The following is a 22,464-nucleotide window of genomic DNA, read 5'->3' on the forward strand; positions in this document are numbered from 1 at the left end:
GAAATTCTCCTAATTCCTACCCTGAGCACCAGCCCTGAGGTGACAGACTCTGCTCTTGCGAGGCTGAACTGACCCTGAGGGCTTTCGGTTCTCTGCCTGTAGGACAGAAAGGAAATGGAATTCCAATTTGCAGCAGGTAAGACTAGAGCAAGACATCAGGGAGACGTCTCTGAGGCCCGATATGGAGAGACTGGGCTGGGGAAAGGATGTTGGGGAGAGGGGGTCCTGGGTACTGGGGGGCCATGTGTATCAAAAACAGGGGAGACCAGACCAGGGAATATGCACTGTGGGGCCTGTTTGAGATATGAGTTTGGCAGAAGAGGGGGCCCCATCAAGGCTGGGCCAGACCTGGCCACTGGTCAGCAGGGGGCCTGGCAGGGAGGGAGTTGGGAGATAGCACCGACCTCCTGGCCTCAGCCTGAAGGAAGACAGACTGTTCAGCCCATTAATCCCCTTGCTGGCTGGCTTAGCAGCTCCTGCTGGGGCCAGAGGCACCAGGCCCTGGCCCCCAGCTCCAGGACAGCTTGGTGGGGAGGGAGCCCTGGCCTCTGCACATTCCTGGGGTTCAGGCTTCCCTCTCCTCCCACCCACCTTCCCCTCTCACTCCCACCCCAGCTCAGCCCTCTGGAGCAGGAGAATATTTAACTCTCCTGGACCTCATTAGCAATCCCCTCACGTTCAGTTTGGCTGTGGGTGCAGGGGGAATGTCACAACCCTGCTCCCACTCCTGCCAGCCTCCTCCAGCCGCCCCCTCATCTCCAGGGACTGGCCACCTGCTTTTGCCAGACTGCACTGGGGGAATGCAGGGTCCTGCTGTTGACCACCCCAGCTTCGTCCCCCCAGCCTCAGCCCCCTTCCACAGGGACACATCCCCAGCCTGCACCCTTGCATTCTTCACGTGGCTATGCAAACGAGAGGGTGCCAGGCACTGCGCAGACAATGGCTGCCCTGTGTGCCCACGCAAGGCGTGGGCCCCTGGTATGGCCTAGAGCTCCAGCCCTTGGGTGCTGGGGGAGCAGCCAGCCCTCCGAAGGGTCAGGGGTGGGTGCTGTTTGGCCTGCAGTTCCGAACACTGGGCCCCCCGTGGCCCTCCCTGCTGGGAAGGCCAGAGCCACATGGGTCTGTGTACTTGGGAAGGCCTGTGGGTCCTAAAAATCAGGCAGAGGGTCTAAATAGTTGTAGAGAAGTCAGTGCTGAGCTCAGATTCCTCTTCCTCTACAGACGATGCTGAGACGGCACAATCCAGGGGAGCCAACGACATTGCGGGAGCCCAGAGTGGACACGCCTGGGGACCCATTGAATACCTGGTGCAGGTCTGAACTTTAGTATCAAGGCCACATGGAAACCAAGTGTCAGAGCACACAGGCCCTCAAGACCATGGCTGCAACCCCTCTGTTGATGAGTGAGGGAGCTGAGAGCCAAAGAGGCCATGTGGGTGGCGGTCTCCAGGACAAAGGTCTCAGGGCTCTGGGGTCTCAGAGGATGTGTGCCTGAGCCTCCATCCTGGACACCCCAGAGCCTCACTCACACCAGGACCCAGAGACATCTGTGATCCAGGGCAACACATCTCCCTCCGAAGGCCTCTGTTGATCCCTTCTTGTTATTTGAGATCTTGAGTCTGTTCTATCCAAAAGTCCCCTGATGGCCTTCCTTTCCCAGTGTTCCAAAGCCTCTCAGGATTCAGGTCCTGCTCTTGGAGTGGCATTCCCTACCTGATGGAGCTTCTCCACCCAGGGTTTCTGCCACCCTGGTGTCCGCCCTCCCCCCACCCCAGCCCAGTGACTCCCAGGCATGCTGGACAGCACCCAGCCTCCGTCAAGAGCTAACTGGAAACTGCCCCGAGGTGTCACACTTCACTGTTTAACAAGTGTTTCCACATACATTACAAGAAGCTTAGGGTGCTAGCTTTACCTCTGCTACTGAAAGCTGTGTGACATTAGGCAAGTCCCTTAGCTTCTCTGGACCTGGTTCCTCAATGGAAAAGTAGGGCTAATACACTTGCCCTGTCTGGTTTGTGACGGTATTTACAGGGATCAAATAATGGGTGAGATGTCCTTTTGGAAAACATAATATGACTGAAGAAATGTGGCCAATGAAAGCTCTGTTCCCAAGACTCCCTCCTGGCAGGGTCTCCCCTTTGTGGCCCCTCTTCCCGGGTGTGGGTGACTGACTGTGGCTGAAGACCCACTGCCACTTCCTGCCTGTCAAAGCCTGGCAGAGAGTGGGCTGTGTTGATCATGGCTGGTTGGCATGAGGATTACACGTTTTTGCTTCCCTCCCAGTGGAACGCTGGAGCCCTTCCCGGGTCCTCTCCTGCTGACAGTAAGGAGAGTCTGACTCGGTTGCCATCCAGCACATTCTCTGCAGCCACCACCTGAAACATTGGAGGTGGAGCTGGTCTTACTGTCCCCCACTCAGCCTTTCTTGCAGAACCACAGGCTTGGAATGAAGAGGACTCGCCTCAGGCCACACAGCTAGAAAGCGGTGCAGCCACATCGTGGCCACCCCCAGCCGGTGCAGCCAGCAATGCGGCCACCTCCAGCCGTCCTGCCTGCCCAGGCAGGGTCAGGCGCCCTGATCCGGGATCCCGGAATGCTCTGCATAGTTCCAGTCACAGCACTTGGTGTGTGGTTTGCCTCCTTCCAGAGGACTGAGGACTGTGAGAACCTCCTGGCTCTACTACCAGCCTCAGTTCTGTGCCCCACAGCTAACCCCCTCCCAACAACCCTGAGCACAGGCTCTCTCGGTGCCTGTGCTGAGAGCTCCGCCAACGGCCTGGGGTGCCAGAGACCACGGTCCACATCCTCCTTGGGTCTGCTGAGCTGCCTCCGCCCCCCCGCCCCCATAGTGCTCGCATGGGCACCCTCTCTACCTGGAGCAAACTCCAGGCGTGGCTCACATGCCCTTACGTGTGCATCACAAGCCCAGACCGAGTGATCGCAGCCGCAACCCAGCCTGGACCCCGCCTCACCTCCTGCTTTGGAGTTGAGCTGCCCACCCTAATTATATGCACATTCCCCCTGGTCCTGCTGCTCTTAAAAACATTTGGCCTTTCGCAAGCTCTATGAGAAGCCTGCTGTCTCCACACAGTGAGCGTTAGCTGAAATGGTAAAAGGTCATCTGCCTTGATGTGGGAACCTCTGGAAGACCAGAATCAGGCGGGCGTAGCTTTCCGAAATGCTGAGTGTCTACTATGTGCTAAGCATAGTAGACACTGTCTCATAGATTCCCCATGCACACTCCTGACCATCCTGGGACGCCAGGACTGTCAGCCCAGGTTACCGGGGAGGAAGCACACCGAAGATCACACGACTCCAAGCGGTGGAGGTCAGTCTCGCCCACTCAGCATGTGGGTGAAGCTTATGTTCTTTCCACTAACATGGTCCTCTCTCCATAGGGCGAATGAGTCACCACACAGGACACGGAATCACTCCCGTGAGCAGACTCACACGCGGTGCTGTCTCCCCGCTTAAAACCACTACTTGTTTCTTCACTTCACACCTCCCTCCAGCTCATCTCTCTGGCCCCCTTAGAGCCAAATGCCTGAGCAGAGCTGCCTACACCATCACCATGTGTTCCCCTCCCTTCTCAAACTCACTCCAGCCCGTCTTCCATCCACACCACCTCACCAAAGCATCTCTTGTCTGTGTCCTCGCTGATTTTCATGTCGTCAAATCAAAAGCAGATCCTCAGTTCTTCCCCAGCTCAACCTCTCAGCAGATCTGACAGCACTGCTCACTCCCTCCCTCCTCTCATCAGCTTCCAGGATTCTGTCCCTCCTGGGTTGCCCCTCAAGTCTCTGTGGCTCCCAGTGTCCTCTAGCCCCTGGCGCCTCCAGCCAGGCTATCTTCTGACTCTTCCTCTGCCTACCCTGACCGCAGTCTCCTGGCTTGAACAACACCCAGACGCCGATGGAGACTCCCAAAGGCACGTGAACTCCACCTCTCCCTGAACTTGACTCATAATACAGCAGACTCCCTATCTGGTGTTTCTACTTGGACACCTAACGGACTCCTCCAACTTCAGCATGACATGTGCAAAACCAAACTCCTGGTTCCCACATCCCCACCCCTCCTACAGCCTGAGGCTGGAATCCTTAATGTCCATTTTCTCACTCCAGCCAACCCATGGGCCACTCCTGCTGGCTCTGCCTTAGATCCAGAACCTGAGCCTTTTCACTGCCTTCACCCTGACCCACGCCACCTTCGTCTCTGAAGCAGTACTGCTCTCCTGGTCGCCATCCTCGCCCCATAGCCCATTCTCCACACACATTCTCTGCCGAGGCCTTTAAAATGTAAGTCGGATGTCGTCGCCCCTCTGTTCAAAACCCTCCAAGGGCGCGGGTCTCACCGAGTCGAAGCCCAAGTGCTCGCAGTGGCAGACAAGGCCCCCAGATTCTGACTTCATGCTGCCAGGCTGCCTCCCGGCCGTTCCTCCCTTCTCAGGGCCTGACGTGCTCCCCTTTCTGTCTCAAAGGATTACACACACACACATTTCTCACCTGTCTCCCCTATAAAAGGTAAGTGCTACGAGAGTGGGGAGTTGTTTGGTTTGCTCTCATATTTCCAGCACCGGCACCGAGCTGTGCTATCAACAGACGCTGGTTGACTGAATAAATGAGCACAGAGTGCAGGCTCCCAACTCTGCCCACAGCACCTCCAGCCCAGGAGGGGGATGGCTGTGGCTAGAGGAGCTGTCTCCAGTTCTGCTCTCTGTCTGTCTCCTGAGGAATGTGCTGTCCTGCACCGGAGGCCCTGAGGTACGGGACCGAGGGAGGCGGCAGGGCAGGATGCCCATGTGCCCCCGCACTGCTGACTGCTGTCCTCGCCAGAGCAGGATTATAATAATCCCTGCCATTCGTCCAAAGCATTCCAGTTCACCAAGTGCTGTCACACCCGATACTGCATCCAGGCCATACAACCGCCCACACGCTGGGCAGAGGGAGGACCGTGATCCCCGTTATATAGGTGACAAGTCCGAGGTCCCCGAGGCTAAGTTCTGGCCTGAGGCTGCGCAGGAAGTGGCTAAGCAGGGTATTGAGCCAGGCCTCCTCGCACTGCACCTGCGCCGGCCCCTGCCCAGAGCAATCTTTGTCAAGTGAGACCTCTGGGGCAGGTAGGCATGTTTCTATTCTCTGAACAAACTGCCAAGTAAAAAAACACGAATCGTTTATTCTTTGGTTGTCTATACAGACACTTAAATACTGTATTGCTGTCTCATGGTTCCCTGTGCAGGCACCAGGGGGTGGTTCTGAGCCTGCATCCTGAGCCTTCAGCCAGGTCAAGGGTGGTGGGCCGTTCTGCCATGTCACTCCAAGAGCAGTAGCACCGTGCGAACAAGTGAGCAGGGTCCCCTTGCTGGAGAGCCCCTCCGCTCTGTGGTCCCCAGCGCGGGCCAGTCCAGGCCGCAGGACAGAGTCCCTCACGGCGGGTCTAATCACCAGTCCACGTGAGCTGGACGCTGTCAGAGCTCATCCTTGTGTCCTGACTCCCTGCCAGAGGCAGACTCCTCTGCAGGTTGCGGGGGGCCCTGCTGTGCTTCCTGGGGCTGCTCCTGAGGGAGGTCCATTTCTTCTGGGCTGAAGAGCATCTTCACCAGGTCGTCCGCCTGTACCCTGTCCTGCAAGGACAGACCCCTGCTAGTCAGAGAGGCCCTGGGCCCGGGTACGTACCATCTCTCAGGCACTACTTCCTGGGGAACAAGAAGGCTCCTCCTCAGTGGGCTCCCAGCTCATCACCTTCTCAATAGGCCCTGCTCTCTGGACAAAGCCAGCTGAGGTGGTGAGCAAACAGGAACCGAGAACTGGGGTCATTCTCCATCCCGACCCCCCCCCCCCCATTACAAGTAGGGAAGGGCCGGGAGAATGAGGCAGTGGCCACGATGACAGTGCTGAGCAAGGAGTGTCTCTGGACTCCCCGGCCCCAAGCGCAGTGGGTCTCTCATGTCTAAGCCATCAGCAAGGGGCCTGGGGGCGGCAGAAGCAGAACAAGGGCCCTTCCAGGTCACAGCAGCAGCAGCTGCCCTCACCCGCTCGCTGTGTCGAGCGTCCAAAGTGAACCACAGGGCGATGGCACAGCGCTGCCCTCTGGTGACGGCCTTCACTCCGTGCGGGTTTTCGGTGCCCGAGGAGAATCCCACAGCCCTTCCGCACTGGGGCTGCACCTCTGCCTGAAGGGCACAAAGGGGGACAAGGACAGACTGTGACCTGCCTTCAGAAGGGACATAGGGTCGTTAGGGCCCATGATTGTGGGCGGCCCCTCAGCCTAATTTCCAAAGACCAGAGCTAAAGAGTAAAGGTGACCAGAGGAGCAGCCAACATACCTCAAAGCCCCCTGGCTTGGGGAGGGAGCGCTTGCCACTAGAAAACCAGTGGGCCGCACTTAGAGGGTTTGTCTCTCAAGGATGGGGGAAAGGACACACTTACTGTTATGGTCTTGGCATCAAGTTCAGTGAAGTAAAAGTTTCCTCCATGGAAGTCTCCATTTAGGTAAAGAATGGCGCTGGGGAAGGCAGAGAGCATCTCGACACGGACCCCCTCCTCCTCCCGCCCCCCAGCTCCAGTGCATCTCCAAGGGCTCTCAACCAGCAGCAGGAGGGGACTTTCATAGGAAGAAAGCCTTCTAGAACCTTCTCCAAAGCCTCACAAATGACTGCAACCTTCCCACTCCTACCCCCTTGCCCCAGAGAACCCACCATACCCTCCACTGGGGGGACTTCTGTACCAAGTGCACCTTTCCTGTCCTCCTCATCGCACCACACTGTGATGACTTCCTTGTTGTCTGACTTCCTATCCAGAGGGTTTGGGGACAAGGGGTTGAACCCTGGGAACAGCTGCTCCCAAACCTGTGTGTGTGTGTCTGTTGGGGGAGGGGGTAAAGAGCAGGGCACTGGGGGCTCAGAGGGCGAGCTGGCACCTGTAGTCCCGGAAGGTGTAGGCAGGGGGCTCCTTGATGCACACGAGGGCCTCAGCGTTCAGGATGCAGTTGTCCACGTGGACCGGGTGGCTACTGTCCTTCCTCTCAGCCTGCGCCTCTGGAACCCAGGTAACACATGTTAGCACTGAGATGCCTCAAGAGATATCGCAGCTCTCCTGCTGGCATGGGGGCTGCTTCCCAAAATGAGTCTGGGTCTTTGGGAATGGTCAGTGAACAAGGGGGTCTCTGGCTAAGCTGTATCAGCCCAGGGGTTGGGACAGAACCACCTGTATGTCCAATCCCGTCATTGAGAATCACTGGCCTAAACAAACTCTTAAATGTAGCTCTCCATAATCTGGCTTCTGAGGAACTCACCAGTCTTATCTGATTGCTGCCCCCTCTCACCTTACTCTCCAGAATGGCAAGTTTCTTAGTTCCCCCAACTACCAGGCTGCTCAATGCCTCAACTCCTTTGCACATGCTGTTCGTTCTCTCTGGTTTGAACCACTCTGTGTACTCCACAGCTCCTACTAATCCTGCACAACCATCATCACCTCCTCCAGAAAGCCCTCCTGACTGCCCAGGTAGAATGGCTGTAACTTCCCCCACTGTACTATCACACTGGGTTGCCACTTAATTGTTTACATCCCCAAGGATGTTGAAAGGAACCAGACCCTGTCCTCCATGTCCTCATCGTCCGCCAGGGCCCAGGCATGGCATGTGCTCAGCAAGGCTGCAGGGGTGAAGGAGGCCCACCTTCGATGGCAGTGCGGCACACCAGGTGGGAGTAGGAGAAGTAGAGGGGGGTGTCCAGGCGGAAGTAGGACTCCATGACGCGCCGCACTTTCTCCGTCACGTTGTAGTACAGCTGGGCACTCCGCAGAGGAACTTTCCCTTCCTGTCCCAGCTGCCAAGGAGACCGGTGGTCAGCTGCCCTGAACGCCCCTCTGTGGGCTCACAGGCGCCATGAGCCCCAGGCCCCACTCCTCATCCCTATACGGAAGGTGCAGTCTCTCTGCTTCCCACGTACAACACCCCAGTGTAAGCCTTCCCTCACGCTTCTCTCTGAGAATCTGTGCATGCCATGGTGAAGTACCGACCCCCGGCATCAGCCATTCTTCAGAAAGCACTCTCACAGCTTTGGATATTGGTCTATCTTGCTTACCTCATTTTAATACTCTTGGTCTAATAGCCAAAATTCCAAAGTGAAACTCCCTCAGCTTAATTTACCCTCCCTCCATGGCAGTTGGAGTGCCCACAGGCAGACATCTTTAACCTTTCCTATCACCATCCCCAGCTCCTCCCCAAAGCTGGCCTCCCCTGCCCTCTCCCCACTCTAGAATGCTGAGCACTGACTCTACCTTGAGGGCTTTGAAGACAGTAACGCCATAGAACTTTTCGTTGGGGGTGTGTGGGGAGGTTTGGCCCCGGTAGCCATCTCCTGATGTTGCTGCTGCCTATAAGCCCAAAAACAGGTGGAGTGAGCCAGGACAGTTGGCCACCTCTTCTCAGGCCAGGCCCGGCCCTCGGGGAGAAGGTGTGGTCTTTGGGTTCCCTCACGTTGGTCAGCCTCTGCAGCTCCCGGCACTCATCCTCAGAGATTACGCCATCCATCACCACCCGCTGGGAACCGTTCAGGACTTTGGAGTTCATGGTGAGACGGATGCCTTCATAGAGCAGGGGGCCACCTGCAAAGCAATGACAAGACGGGGCTAAATCCAGGAGCCATTTGTCCAGGGACTCTCCATTTGATACTGCTTCCCTGTAAGGAATAAAAATTCCAGTCTCTTAAGTAGCCACAGGCTGTAGAAACTCTATGGGGTGGGGCAATTGCTTTCCCCCCAGGCAAAAGCTGCTTGGAAGGAAAACCTCTGTCTGAGAAAGATGTTCTCCTGCCATAGTGGGAAGTGACTCAGCACTGGGGTCCAGAGAGGTGCCCTCTGAGATCTATTCCCGCAGCCAGCCCCCCTGGATTCTCCTCACACAGCTCTGGTCCATTCTTCCTCTGCCAGAGCCCAAGATGATCATCTTGCTGCTTGAAGGTAAAACAAAGGTTGTGCACCTCTGAATTTCATAGCATCTTAATTTAAAAAGCTGGACCCACTCATTAAACTGTAGACCAAAATCTGCATATGTTACCCTATGTAAATTAAACCTAAATTTTAAAATAAGAAGAAAAAAAAATCCAGTTGTTTTCTGTTCACCAGAGAAATCTCCCGTTTGGTCACTTCCAAAGGTAGAGTTGTCCAAAGGACAGAACTTGGAGCTGAAAGATAGGAGATCCAAGTCCTGCTCCTAGCTCCCCTCCCAACCAGCTGCTGGCTCTTTAGGCCTTCACATTCCTAAAACCTGAGCTCCCGAAACAGAAAGACCTGGGTTTGGCTCCTGCATTAATGAGCTGTGTGGCATTGGAGAGTTAATTAACCTCCCTGAGCCTTTATTTTCTCATCTGTAAAACAGCATGTACCTCATGTGACGCCTGTTTGATATAAAGAACAATACGACAAGTTAGATGCTTAGCACAATGCTTGGCACACAGTAAATGCTCAGAAGTTTAGCTGCCATCATCGTCGTCATCATCACCATCATTTATTTAATATGAGGATCTTAGAATCTGCCCAACACACCTCCCAGGGAGTGAAGAGAATTAAGACAAATAACACTGAAAGCACTCTGAAAACAAAGGCAGTCCAGACAAATTCTTTTCACATGTTAATCTTGTTAAATTAATCACTGTTCTATTTCTCGGGGTGTCTCGTTGTGCTGGGGACATATGAGAGAATCAGTCCAACTCCATCTATTTACTGAGGCCACAGCGTGTGCCAGGCACTGTGCTAGGCAAGGCAAGGGATTAACTCCTAAAGGCAGCACCCATTCCAACAATTACAAATAACCAGCATAAGGCAGACCTTGTGAAAATACAAAGAAAAGTTCAACAGAGGGGGTTCCCAACCAGGCTTTGTCGGGTGCATCTAGACACCTCACAGGCAGAGATGAAGGGAAGTGAATGAGGAGGGGTAGGCATGAACAAAGACTGGTGGGCGGAGGGAGGCTCCGGGAGCAGGAGCAGCCTGGGGGGTGGAGGGGAGAGCACACCATTAAAGGGGTCGGCAGGGAGGATGTCGGAGTCCCTGTGTTGGGAAGACTGATCTGGCCCCCAAGTGGGAAGGGGCAAGGACAGACAGGAAGAGGAAAGACAAGGGCAGGAAAGAAGGAGGTGCTGGGGCTTGAAGCAGGCTTGAAGCAGGCTTGAGGCAACGGGAAAAGAAAAAGGCTGGGGTGAAAGGAGACACAGAGCAGAGTAGTAATTGGTAGGCCTCCCTGGAGGACTGGAGGGGTGGTCCCGGGGGAAGGGTTTGAGAACCAAAGGTGACCTGAAGATTTTGAGGCTTGGCAGCAGGATGAATGAGGAACTTTGGAAGTAGGGAGACAGGATGAGTTTTGTCCTATGAATACTTACTAAACTAGTGTTACTGTGACACAAGAGTCTAATTTCTTTCACAGAAGCCAATTCTCAGTGCTCTTCCCAGCAGAAGTCCTGTTGGCGAGTTAGTAGGGACACCGAGGCGAGGTTAGGCCTGACCCACGCAGGCTCAGAGCTGGCTCAGATCCTGAAGCTGGGCCACAGTGAGCCTGGCGCTGGAGGGTGGGGTGGGGCGGGGAGAGGGTGGGGGGTGAGTCCCCTCTGGTGTGGGGTGACCTGCCTTGCTGCCTCCTCAATAGCAGCAAAGGCCTGGAGCTCTGTCCTCTCACCTTCCCGGGTCAGCCTGCTCACATCCAGTGACTCCTTCGTCTTCTCTTCCACCAGGGTCTCGATCTCCTTCATTAGGTTCCCAATCTCCTGGGAGATGCGGACGGCTGTTTCCCGTTCTGACCTGTGAGCACAGCTGCTCTGAGGACTGGATTCGGGGGCTCGCCCTGGCTCCCTCCCCGACTTCCCAGACTGGACCTGCCCACCCCTTGCCAGGAGTTCGCATCTGCCTGGGCTCAGGAAGCCGCAGTGCTTCATCACACCGATCCAAGCATGCAGTTTCTTCAAGGTCCTCACTTCTGTTTCTCTTGCAATCTCTTGGGAATCACCTCTTCTGGAGTCCATGAATCCTAAAGACAGGTCAGGAAAAAGATAACAGTGTAGGATGACCTACTTAATCTTCCAGGTCCCAATGCATAGAACAGGGCCCACAGAAGAATCCACCTTATCACCTGCGTGGCCTCAGGAAATGATGTGAGAGGTCTCTGAGCCCTATCCCCTCTAGCTAGCTGCCCAGAGTTCCTCTTTGTCGTTTTCTGTCCCTCATCCATGGGTTTCACAGATCCCATGTTTGGCCTACCTCCTAACAGTTTTCTCCCTGGAGTCACAGGGCGCACCACTCACCCCCATCCCTCACCCCCTCACACTCCCCCATCCCCTCAGCTCCTGTGCCCTGGCTCACCGGATCAACAAAGGGAATTCCAAAAACATCGTAAGCAAAGAAAAGCAGTTCTTTCTCCAGCAGGCTTCGCTGTCGGTACTCCTGGGCGCTCTGATGAAACAGAGTGAAAGAAACATCCTGGAACCTGGCCCTGTTAACTCTCGGTTGTTCTCGGCATTCTGCATGTCACTCTCAGTATGACTGAGGCGCCTCTCCCCATCACTAGTGTGTCTGTCCCCCAGTCAGGGACAAAGCCTCACTGCTGTGCTCAAGGGCTCCTCCTGCGGGGCTCACGCAGAACCTCTGAGAGCGGCATAACCAGGTCTCCCTTGAAGGGAAAAGCCCCCTTCCTCCCCTGAGACCCCCCATTAATCTCCAGGACATAAAATTTGATGATTCTCAGGAGATGTGAAAGTATTTCTCAAAGGACAGTTCCTTCTTGACTTGCAGTTTAGTCCTCAGAAGGGAAACCTTGGAAAGTGCGTAACTTGACTGTTACTCACTGAATCTTTACAGCCACCTTTGAGGTTGATACCACTGTCCTCATTCTACAGACGCAGACACTGAGGTGTAGAGGGGATAGACGACTTATTTTAGGGACACTACAGGAAACGGTAGAGCAGGGACCTTGTCTTTCCAACCCTAAAGCCCATGTACTTTTCATTACGCCACTGCCTCCCCTCAGACTCGGAACAGGCCGTGTCCCTCCCTGGAGATGGGCAGCTGCAGCAAGGGCAGCCAGGTCTGTCATCTGGCCCTCCCAGAGGCGCTCACAGGCAGGGCTTACCCAGGGCAGAGAAACTAAGTACCTTCCGGGGTCACATCTTTCCCTAGGTGCCCTGCTAGTCTCCAAGCAGCAGAAGGAAGGAAAAGAAAAAGAAGACACCATCAGTTGAAATAAAAGATGAGGGCAGTAAGGAAAACGTTAAGTGTCCTTAAACCATCTATTATATTTACCCAAGAGGAAGGTGGGAATTTCCTCCTGCAGAGTTTCAGTGATTGGCTTCCTTCACCAAGTGCTAGACACCTCACTAGGTATGTTATCTCACCTAACCCTCCCAACAGCTCTATGAGGCTGGTAGGGAGCAAATCCCCCTTCTACCATTTATTCATCCAACACTGGTGTTCTGAGTACCAGCTCTGTGTCAGGAACTGAGCCAGCAGAGGTTCCGGTCAGCACTACCAGCCACAGGCCACTGTGCAAGTTAACTCATCTCTCCGGGCCTAACCGTCCTCATCTCTAAAATGAGAAGAACAGTGCCCACTCCCAGGGTGGCTGGATGATTAAAGAGGCGATGGCTGTAAGCCACCCAGCACAGAGCTTGGCTCAACAAATGCTAGTTACCTTCTTTCCAGAAGAGGAGTTCTAGTTAAAAATGGTGGATTGGCCACGTGGGCTTATTTCCCCTCTCTACCCCAGACCCACTACTATGATCATAAGGAAAGACAAACAGAAAAAGAAAAAGAAAAAAAGGTCTTAACTCAGCAAGACAAAGACTGGGAGAAGCGCCATCTCAAATCCAGACGGTCTCCATCTAGCGGCCAAAGAGGACAACTGCAAGCTAACCCATCTCCCCCTCCCAGTGGGAGGGGATGGTCAGAGAAGGGTTATTTCTATGGGAGATCCCGGGATTCCAAAGCTAGGAAGAACCTTGGCATTTTTCTCCAGGGTAGGCTGGTGACCCCACCTCACCGAGTTGTTTGAGATTCAAATGAAATAAAAGCTGTGAAAGAATTTTGTAAGCTATAAGAGCCACACATATTTGAAAGGAGGTGATTTTCGATAGTGAGCACCACAACGACCAGAATCGGAAGGCTGCTATTGCCACATCATCTCCCTCCTCCTCCCAGGGATCAGAGGAAGAGTTAGCCACCCTGGGCTGGAGTGATGGCAGGCCAGGAGACCTGTGACAAAAGCACCCTGCTCCACCCGTGGGTGTGTTTCTGAGCTAGGTAGACAGCACCATGCATGGTCTCCCAAGCTGGGCACTTGCTGCCTGATTAGACAGAAAGAGGAGAGGAGCGAAAACAGCCCCCCACATTCTGCCAATCCCACCCCCTACTTCTACCTAGTCCTCTTGTTGCCACTGCCTCAGTCAGGCCTCGGTGCCTCTCCTGCTCTCCGCACCACCACAGCAGCTCCAGCTGGTCTCCTTCCAGCACCTTCCCCCCCTGAGTCACCCACCATCACATCCTGTCAGGCTACTGCTTAAAACCACTGTCTGCTTCATGGAACACAGCCCAAAGTCCTGGCGGGGCACTCAAGACCACTCAAAATCTGACCTCCCCGGCCTCATTTCCTGTAACCCCCTGTATCATCTTTCATTAATATGGGACAACTGTCCATGCTGTTTGCACATGCTGTTCTTAAGCTTTTAAAACCAAATGTCAATACCACTCTTGTGAAGCCTTCCCTGACTCACCAGTTGACTGCCTTTCCTCCACTATAACTTGTACTCACTGTCTACCATTACATGCACTAGAGTATTCAATAAATTTTGGATTACATATCTTTCTGCATCATCAATGCCCTAAGGTGTGTTTTAGATGGCATTGAAAAAGACATGCAAGTAATACATATATAGCTAAAAGAAATCCCTAGAGTACCAACAGCCATAAAAAGAAATGTTCAGTCTCCCTCCTGACCCCTGACCTGTAGGCCCATGCCTCAGGGGTAATCCAGATTAACAGTTTTTTATCAAAAGATTACAATTTAAAATTTAAAGCATATATATGTGTTTCCAAAAAAATAAATAGGATTTAACATATTTATTATTTATATATTTAATGTAACATATCTTTTTTTGTTTACTTAAAATCATATCACAGAGACAATTTCATATTGGTGCACAGTAATCAGCTCATACAACATAATAGCTGTCTTGTAGGTCACTGACTGAATGCACCATAATTTATTTAATCAGTCCCCAAATTGGTAGCAGTTCGCCTGTTTCTGGTTTTTGCCTTGAGCAGCAATGTTCCAGTGCACATCTGTGCACACTTAGCTTTGCAGGCCTGTTCAGGACAGCTGCAGGGTAAATTCCCCCAGTCCCACTGCTGGTTAAATTAACAGTCCAATTTACAGTCCCACCAACAGTGCAGGAGTGTGCCTGCTTTCTCACCCCCTACATTTCTCCAATATATTTGTTGTATAAACAACTGAGTGGCCTCTAGAGCAATTGTAGCTATTTACTCTTTTTTTTTTGACAAAATGAAAAACTGGTCCAAAGTTAGAGCCATTATTACACACACTATAGAAGGGGTTTGGGAGAGGCCAGAAGGACACAGGTGGTTGAGGACCACAGTGATAAGCTGTTTCAGGAGGTGGCTGAGGTTAGAGGTGAAGGAACTGACCCCCTATGATGTGTTCCATCAGCAAGATGCTCGTGAAGCTACCCATCCACACAACACTTTGTACACACTTGTACCATGCCTCTCAGCTCACTATCTCATTTGACCCTCCTACTCATTCTGTGTTCAAGACAGAGCAAGAACCAGATGGAGAAGCACATGTGCCTACGATCTCCACAAAGATCACACAGCTAGAAAGTGGAGGAGCGAGGATTTGAGCATAGACTAGTGCCTTCAAATCCACCTCATTGCTCTGGTCTGAAGAACAAAACGGTCCAGGGTCTCCACAAGGCATCCATACAAATATCAAGGTTTATAGTACCAAACTCATTAAGTTAAAGACAGGGAGCTTTTCGTGTTTTTAATTACAAAAATAATACCCATTCACTGCAGGGAATTTAGAAAATATAAATGAGCGAAATACAACAATCACCCATAATTCTACTACCCAGAAATAAGCATAGCTAACATTCCAGTGCTAACATTTTCGTCATGTATTATACGGGTTTACTCCTTGCTTTCAGGGAGAAGGGAGTCATGCTGAAAGAGGGAGAGATGGCAGACAATGGCAGAAAGAGGGGGGATGGGGAGAAAAACAAAGACAGAACGCTTTTGAGTGAAAAAAAGTGAGCATGATGTTAAAAATGATAAATCTTGGCCAAGTGGCATCAAGTCTCAAAGTGGGGTGCCAAAAAGGGGAAAGACAGCTGCTCTGCAGTTCTGCTTTTCCTTGACAACTCAGAGAACATACCTCTGGGCCCAGATCATGCTAATTAATTATGCTAGTGAAGCTCCACACCTTCTCCATGCTTCCTGTGCTCCCTACTCTCCCAGTGACAAGCGCTCAGCGCACTCCCACCCGCGCAGGTACCCTGCCCCGCTGCACGTTGCACGCAAGCAGTGCGGCTCCTCTCTTCCACCCCACTCTCTGCTCTCTGGCCTCTCACCTCGCGGGGGCCAGTGGAAGTGGCTTGTTCTTCTCCAAGCATGGCGGTATAGTAGGCCAGGTTCTGGTTCATCACTTCATCGTGGGGGAAGAAGAGGAGATAGGTCTTGGCACATTCAATAGCCTGTGTATAATTCCCAACTGCAAAGCAAAAGAAAAGTGGCTGAGAAGGGTCCAATCCTGGGACCAGGAACCACTAGTGTTCATTCTCAGCACAGATTTGGGGGGAGACATAGAAGAATAAAGTTACATGAACACAGAATTGATCTGAGGGTGCTCAGTATCCTCAGGGTTACCTAATATTGAAACAGAAAAGAATGTGAACCCTCTGTGTGCCCACATCTTCAAAAATTCACAAGTCATTCAAACTCTGGCCTCTAAATTAGACCAATTTCAAGAATATTCTCATCTTCCTACCTTCTTTTCCCTATGGATTTTCAGAAGAGAGGGGAAGATTACAATAGCAAATTGCCTCTTTGTTGGTATAGCTGAGTCTCCTCAACTCAATTATAAACATTGTATACTCATGAATATGTTGTAATGCTTAGCACATAATAGGAACTCAGTAAAGACCTGCTGACTTGTTTTTCTGGATATTGACAGACTCTCCCTCCCCGCACCTCCACTCCCCTTCCCAGAGAGCACCAGTGCTGTACAAGGGAGAAGGGATGAGAAATGTCTTGTGAACTGGCTTCAATGGTAGTACACCCTAGCCTTTGCTGTAACTTAATTCAGACGCAAAATTAGATTATAAATGTCATAGAAGGGATGAGAGAGGTCCTAGAGTCTCCCTCTCCTAGCTTTTCAGGCTGCTGGTATCGGCTTCCTTGGCTGGTAGCTTGGGATAAAGCACCTAGGGATCACCTGGCACGGTGCCTTCCAGAGTCACAGAGAGAAGCCAAATGAGTTGGAGCACAGTGCCACCATCCCTGCCTACCTTGCTTTTGGCTTCTTACTTACAAGCAGCAAAGAAAGAGGAAAGTTGACCTTACTGTTATAGTAGGCAAACTGCAGGTAATTATAATGCGACGGGAGGAAGTCTTCGAAGGGCTTCTCTCGACTTGGGTGGGAAGCTAGCTCAGTGACACAGTTCTGCTTGCAGCTAAGGACCTGGATGTAATGATCTGAAAAGAATCAAAGAGGGGAATAACCATAAAGTCAATGTTCAGGGTTCAAATTCTGGTAAAGATGAGTAAATTCAAGTGGAAGCAACCATCAGTCAGATTCCCAGATTTCAGAAATTTAGAAATGAGGCTGAAGATGCTGTGTGTGTATTATCATGACACCGTTCTCAGAACTCAGGCAGGCCTGGCCGAGGGCCGGGCTCCGAGCCGCGCACCTGTGATGGCCTGGAAGAGGTCAGCGTTATACTCGAGGTAGTTGTAGCCGTCATAGTCATAGGGTCCTTCGCAGAGGGCCCGGCACTCCTCGTCCGCCACAAAGTACTCCTGCAGCGCAGCCTCCAGGTGGGGCACGGCTTCCTGCGGCCGCTCCTCGGAGTAGAGTCGCACTCCCAGTCGGAACTCGTCCTACTGGGAGGAAGGAGTACTCCAATGCAGGCCACAGACAGCCCTCTCTCCTGGTCCCCTGCCACCTTCCTGAGGGTCCTCATTTCCTGCTCATCTCAGGTTATGGATGGAAAGGGTGGCTGATACATAATGAAGGCCTTTTGTAAATGGTCTTGACTTGCTTCTTTTGACATTTAAAAACATTTAACTACATCTAATGTAGTCTGTGGTGATGAGAGCAATCTTTCCAACGGAAGGGTCATGATTTGGGCGGGGGCAAGCAGCTGATTACAGACTTTGCTGTTGCTATCTATGGACACAGGTCCCATTCTTGTGGACAATAACCATTTTCATTTGTCACAGAATCACTAAAAAACACACACAAAAAACAACCCCAAAACTGTATGTAGCTGTATAATGTACTAGGGAGTACACAATTTACTTTTATATATTTTGTTGTTGTTTTTAAAATGTTTTTATTGATTTTAGAGAGAGAGAAAGGGAGAGGGAGAGATAGAAACATCCATGTGAGAGGAACATCCATCAGCTGCCTCCCGCATGCCCCCTACGGGGGATCAAGACCACAACCCAGGCATGTGCCCTGGCCAGGAATCAAACCGGTGACCTCTTGGTGCATGGATTGACTCTCAATCCACTGAGCCACACTAGTGGGCTACACAATTTACTTTTAAAAGGCACTTTGGCCCTAACCAGTTTGGCCTAGTGGTTAGAGTGTCGGCCCTAGGACTGAAGGGTCCGGGTTTGATTCCGGCCAAGGGCATGTGCCTCGGTTGCGGCTCAATCCCCAGCCCCGGTTGCGGTGTGTATAGGAGGCAACCTATCGATGTGTCTCTCTCACATCAATGTTTCTCTCCCCCCACTCTCTCTTTCTCTCCTTTCTACTCTCTCTGAAAAAGCAATGGAAAAATATCCTTGGTCGAGAATAAAGTCATTCTGATATTGTTCCTAACGTCTCTTTCCGAACTATTAAAACTCAAGAGAATATAAGCTCTTTATAAAAATGTTATATCAGCCCGGCCAGGCATGGCTCAGCGGTTAAGCATCGACCTAGGATCCAGGCAATCAGGGTTCGATTCCTGGTCAGGGCACATGCCCGGGTTGTGGGCTTGATCAATGACTCTCTCATCATTGATGTTTCTCTCTCTCTCTCCTTTCCTCTCACTGAAATCAATAAAGATATATTAAAAAAAAAAAAAATGTTATATCAGCCTGGCCAACATGGCTTAGCAGTTAAGCATCGACCTAGGATCTAGAAGATTGAGGTTCTATTTCCAGCCAGGGTATATGCCCGGGTTGCAGGCTCGATTCCCAGCAGGGGGCGTGCAGGAGGCAGCCGATCAATGACTCTCTCATCATTGATGTTTCTCTCTCCCTCTCCCTTCCTTTCTCTGAAATCTATATATATATATATATATATTTTTAAAAAAGCTCTATCATCACAGACAATATCTCTATGGAATACGTACTTTTCCTGCTAATTAAACAGAACAAGGACATTGAGGACTACTGTACCACTTACTGCAGTGAAAAGCAAAACCTACACGGCCAAAAAACTGTGACTAGTAAATTAATATGATCTATGCATGAAATGCACTGTCATGCAGCCATTAAAAATTGTGTTTTGAAAGAAAATCTGAAGATGTGAAAAAAGGCTCATGATATAATGTTAGTTCAAAAAGGGTGATGAAAAAGACGCAAAAAATATGACATCAAATTACATTTAAAAATTACATACAGAAGACTTAAAGTATAGGCCAAAATATCAACTACTGGTTTTCCTAAGGTGGCAGTATTATAAAAGATCATTTTCTGTTTTACATTAGTTGCATTTTTCTAATGCTGGACAATGAACATATATTACTTCTGTAATCAGAAAATAACCCTTGTAAGTGTCACTTTAATTAAAAGAGAGAAGGGGATAAAGCTTTTCACCATATGAGGTTTGGCCTCAAGATCCTTGAAGTCGGCCTCCTTCACCCCAGACATTGTCTGGTAATAGTCTAGGTTCTGCCGCATCTCCATGTGCTCGGGATTGCCCACGAAGAAGGTGTGCGCTGCTGCTACGGCTTTCTCCAGCTTGTTTATCTAAGAATGAAGCATAAAAACGCTATTCTCACATCCAAACCCTGAACATCTGTGTCCACGTGTGCAGTCCACAGTAAACAGGAAATCTCAGCCTTCCTGAGCCTTCCATTCAGTGTGCCCCAGCCCCTGTCTGCCCCAGAAAACACACCTATGGCAGGAACCACATACCAGAGATTAGGAGCAAAGGGCCCTAGGCAGATTTTCAACTATTTTCTAAATCAGGCTTAGGGGCTCCCCAAATTACAGAAGGTAATGCTGCAACAGTATAAACATTCTATTTTAAAACAAAGGTCCTATTGTAGGGGGAACACTATAGAAAACTGACTGCCCAAATAATATATTCTCAAGATTCAGATGTACTGACTGAGCTGAAGAAAATCCAAGGCTTTACAGATATAGGGTTAGGGGAGAAAGAGCAGCTAACAATTAGACCGTGCCTCAGAATTTGCCTAGAAAAAAAAGTGGGTTTTTTTGGTTGTTGTTTTTTTGCATAAGTGTTTTGAAACATGCAAGGGAAAGGTGGGTGGCTGAAAAAATCCTAAGGTCCTATACAAAATCCAGACATGGCATCTTCAGATTCAAAATCATGAGGTTAAAACAAGTGGCTATACAGATATCTGAAGGGGGGAAATGTGCTACAGGCCACAATAATGCCCATAGAAATGGACTCCAGCATATCAAAGTTACACAGGTTCATATGCAGAATTCAAAATAAATCACTGGTGATCTAATGATTAACTAATGGGCTTTGGTGTCAGACTGGAGATAAATCTAGGTTTAATTACTCACTTTGCTGGGGCTTTAGACAAGTTAAAGATTATAGATCAGTTCCCTAATCTGTCATCTGGAGACAGCACTCACTACCTCATAGCATAGTTGGGAAGGTTAAACCAGATAATATATACGCAGCTTCTAACACATGATGCTGGGCACATAGTAAGTGCTCAATAAACATAAATCTTAGCAGTATTATTAATATGCTAAAAAATTCTTCTTTTCTGATCACTGGTACTAGTAAATACACACTAAACAAGGAGTCAGCCCTGACTGCAACCCTAAAATAGCCAAGTGACCCAAGGTCAATAATCCCCATCTCTAGGCCTCAGTTCCCTTAATTATAAAATCATAAATTCTCTCGAGCCCATTCCTTCCATGGACTTATTCTCTTGAATTTTTCAGCATTGCTCTTGCTTCCTCTGTTCTCCCCCATCTCCTCACTCTGTCCCCAGCCCTTCTTTACTCCCTAAGCACCAAGGCATCTAGTTTCCTTCTCTCATGTGAACAGCAGCACTCATCTAATGGTTTTCCTGCCACCACTTTCTCCTTTTTCCAAGGCGTATTCCACATGGCTTCTAGGGCTAGCATTCTAAAACCTAATCCGATGATGGCTCCCTGAAGCCTACAGAATCCTCTTCCCAGTCCGGCCTTACTCCACCCGGAATGGCCATCCTTGCTCTCCTCTAGCAATATCTAGGGTCAGCTTCAAATGTCACCTCTTTTTCAAGTCTCTCTAACTTCTCTGAGGCAAAGCTAGATTCTCCTTCCTTTGTGCTCCCACAGCCCTACTTACACATCCTTTCTGTAACCCTCATCATCGTGATTCTTAACAGCAAAGCAAGACAAACAAACAAACAAAAAAATCATAAAGTCAAGCACTTTAATTACCAGTACAAGAACTGGAATGTACTAGGTATTCCATAAATGTTTGTCAAAGAATTTTAAAAAGTGCTTTTAAGTGACATGACCAAAGATAGCCCAATTATTTAGAAGGAATGGAGCAGAATTGTGGACACAAAATACTTGTGGAGAGGTGGAAATCTGAGGTCCCCAAGATTTTCTAAGTCTCTCTCTGGGTTGAACTGAAGGTCTGTTAAACTATGGATATAACAGACATGCAGCGCAGCCCCTTCTTTTTTCACCCAATAAAATGGGGCTAATAATAGTACCTACCTTACAGGATATTGCCAGGATCTGGGCAAATGAATTAATAAAAGCAAAGTACTTTAAATAGTGTCTGGCTATCATCATCATCATCATCATCAAGCCAGGAGCGCTCCAAATCCATGCATACACTTGGACTTACAGGCACTCTGGAATTCCTAAAATTACTCATTTTCTTTGGAAACCTGACAGACGAGCCAGAGGGTCCCCCCAGGGAGGGGCCCGGCAGCCCCTGCCGGCGACGTGGCAACCTCACGCCCTGAAGGCTGCGGCACCGGGCGGCAGGAAAAGCATCGCCGAAAAAGGAACCGGAAGGAAGACGGTGTAGAGGGTCCTGGCTTCCCACTCGGACAGCCACAATGGAATCAGGGTGAGAGGCGCAAGCTGCCGCTTGAGCTCCCCTGAGGAGGCCTCCCGGGGAAACAGGCCAAGTTTTGTTTGGTGGGGCCTTCGCCCGAGGCTGGACCTTTGGGGTTAGCATCTGACTGTGCGAAGCGGGCGAGGCGGGTCTCCCGGCAGGGTCCTCGCTCTCCCTGGCTCCGAGGAGAACTCCCGGGCCAAGAGACCCCCTTCCCTCTCCGCGGACACCTCCCGGGCCCCCCAAGATCCCCCGGGTCGCCCTCAACCACGCCCCGAAGGACGCGGCCACCGGGCAGGGCTGCACCTTGAAGTAGGCGACCTGCAGGTAGTTGTAGGGGCTCCGCTTGTGGAACTCCAGCTCCAGCTCCTCGCTGAGCGCGTGGGCGCCCGGCGGCCCCAGGCAGCGGCGCAGGCAGGCGGCGCGGCGCAGCAGGTCCCCGAAGAAGCGCAGGTCGTGCAGGGCGACGGCGCCCGAGGCCTGCGCCAGGCTCTGGGGTGAGTCGGCGTCCAGCTCCCACGGGAAGTCGGCGGCACAGCGGGTGCGGCAGCGCAGGCGGAGGGCGCGCAGGGCGGCCCGCGAGCGCAGCGCCCGCTCCATGCTCAGGACCACTCCGGGCCAATCCCCGCGCGCGTAGGCCGCGGTCCCCTCCGCGAAGAGCAGATCCGGCGTCGACATGTCCCACCCTGCCTCGGACTCGACGTGGGCTGGGGAGGCAGCCGCGGCAACTGCCAGCAGCGCGGCCAGCAGCTTCCACACGCGTGCCGCCATCCCCTCCTCAGACCTAACCGGACTGCTCCCACCGCCACGGAGCCCGGAGCCCCACCCCCAGAAGCCCCGCCCCGCCCGAGTTAAGCCCCGCCCCCGAAGCTAGGCACCGCCTTACAGGACTCCACCCCTCAGCGGAACCTGTCAGTCAGCAGGAGCT

At 51.5% G+C, this 22,464-nt stretch overlaps 1 protein-coding gene across 2 annotated transcripts; it reads right to left on the reverse strand.

Annotated features, from left to right (window-relative positions):
- Nucleotides 1-5,151: 5,151 nt before the first annotated feature.
- Nucleotides 5,152-22,378, reverse strand: P3H1 (prolyl 3-hydroxylase 1). 2 transcript variants are annotated; one of them, XM_081145525.1, is made up of 15 exons: nt 21,843-22,378; nt 19,085-19,237; nt 16,963-17,152; nt 16,616-16,747; nt 15,625-15,764; nt 11,348-11,437; nt 10,963-11,015; nt 10,668-10,789; nt 8,475-8,602; nt 8,276-8,371; nt 7,671-7,821; nt 6,915-7,032; nt 6,425-6,500; nt 6,028-6,168; nt 5,152-5,619 (listed from the first exon to the last, which is right to left on the reverse strand). In XM_081145525.1, the coding sequence occupies exons 1-15, from the start codon at nt 22,305-22,307 to the stop codon at nt 5,464-5,466; spliced, it is 2,211 nt and encodes a 736-aa protein (XP_081001651.1). In that variant the 5' UTR covers nt 22,308-22,378; the 3' UTR covers nt 5,152-5,463. The 2 variants fall into 2 exon arrangements, with proteins under 2 accessions (XP_081001651.1, XP_081001652.1); XM_081145526.1 differs by having other exon boundaries at nt 5,153-5,619; nt 10,668-10,813.
- Between the last annotated feature and the right edge of the window lie 86 nt (nt 22,379-22,464).

The sequence above is a fragment of the Miniopterus schreibersii genome (assembly GCF_964146895.1).
Source record: "Miniopterus schreibersii genome assembly, chromosome: 8".
In the NCBI taxonomy this organism is placed as follows: Eukaryota; Metazoa; Chordata; class Mammalia; order Chiroptera; family Miniopteridae; genus Miniopterus; species Miniopterus schreibersii.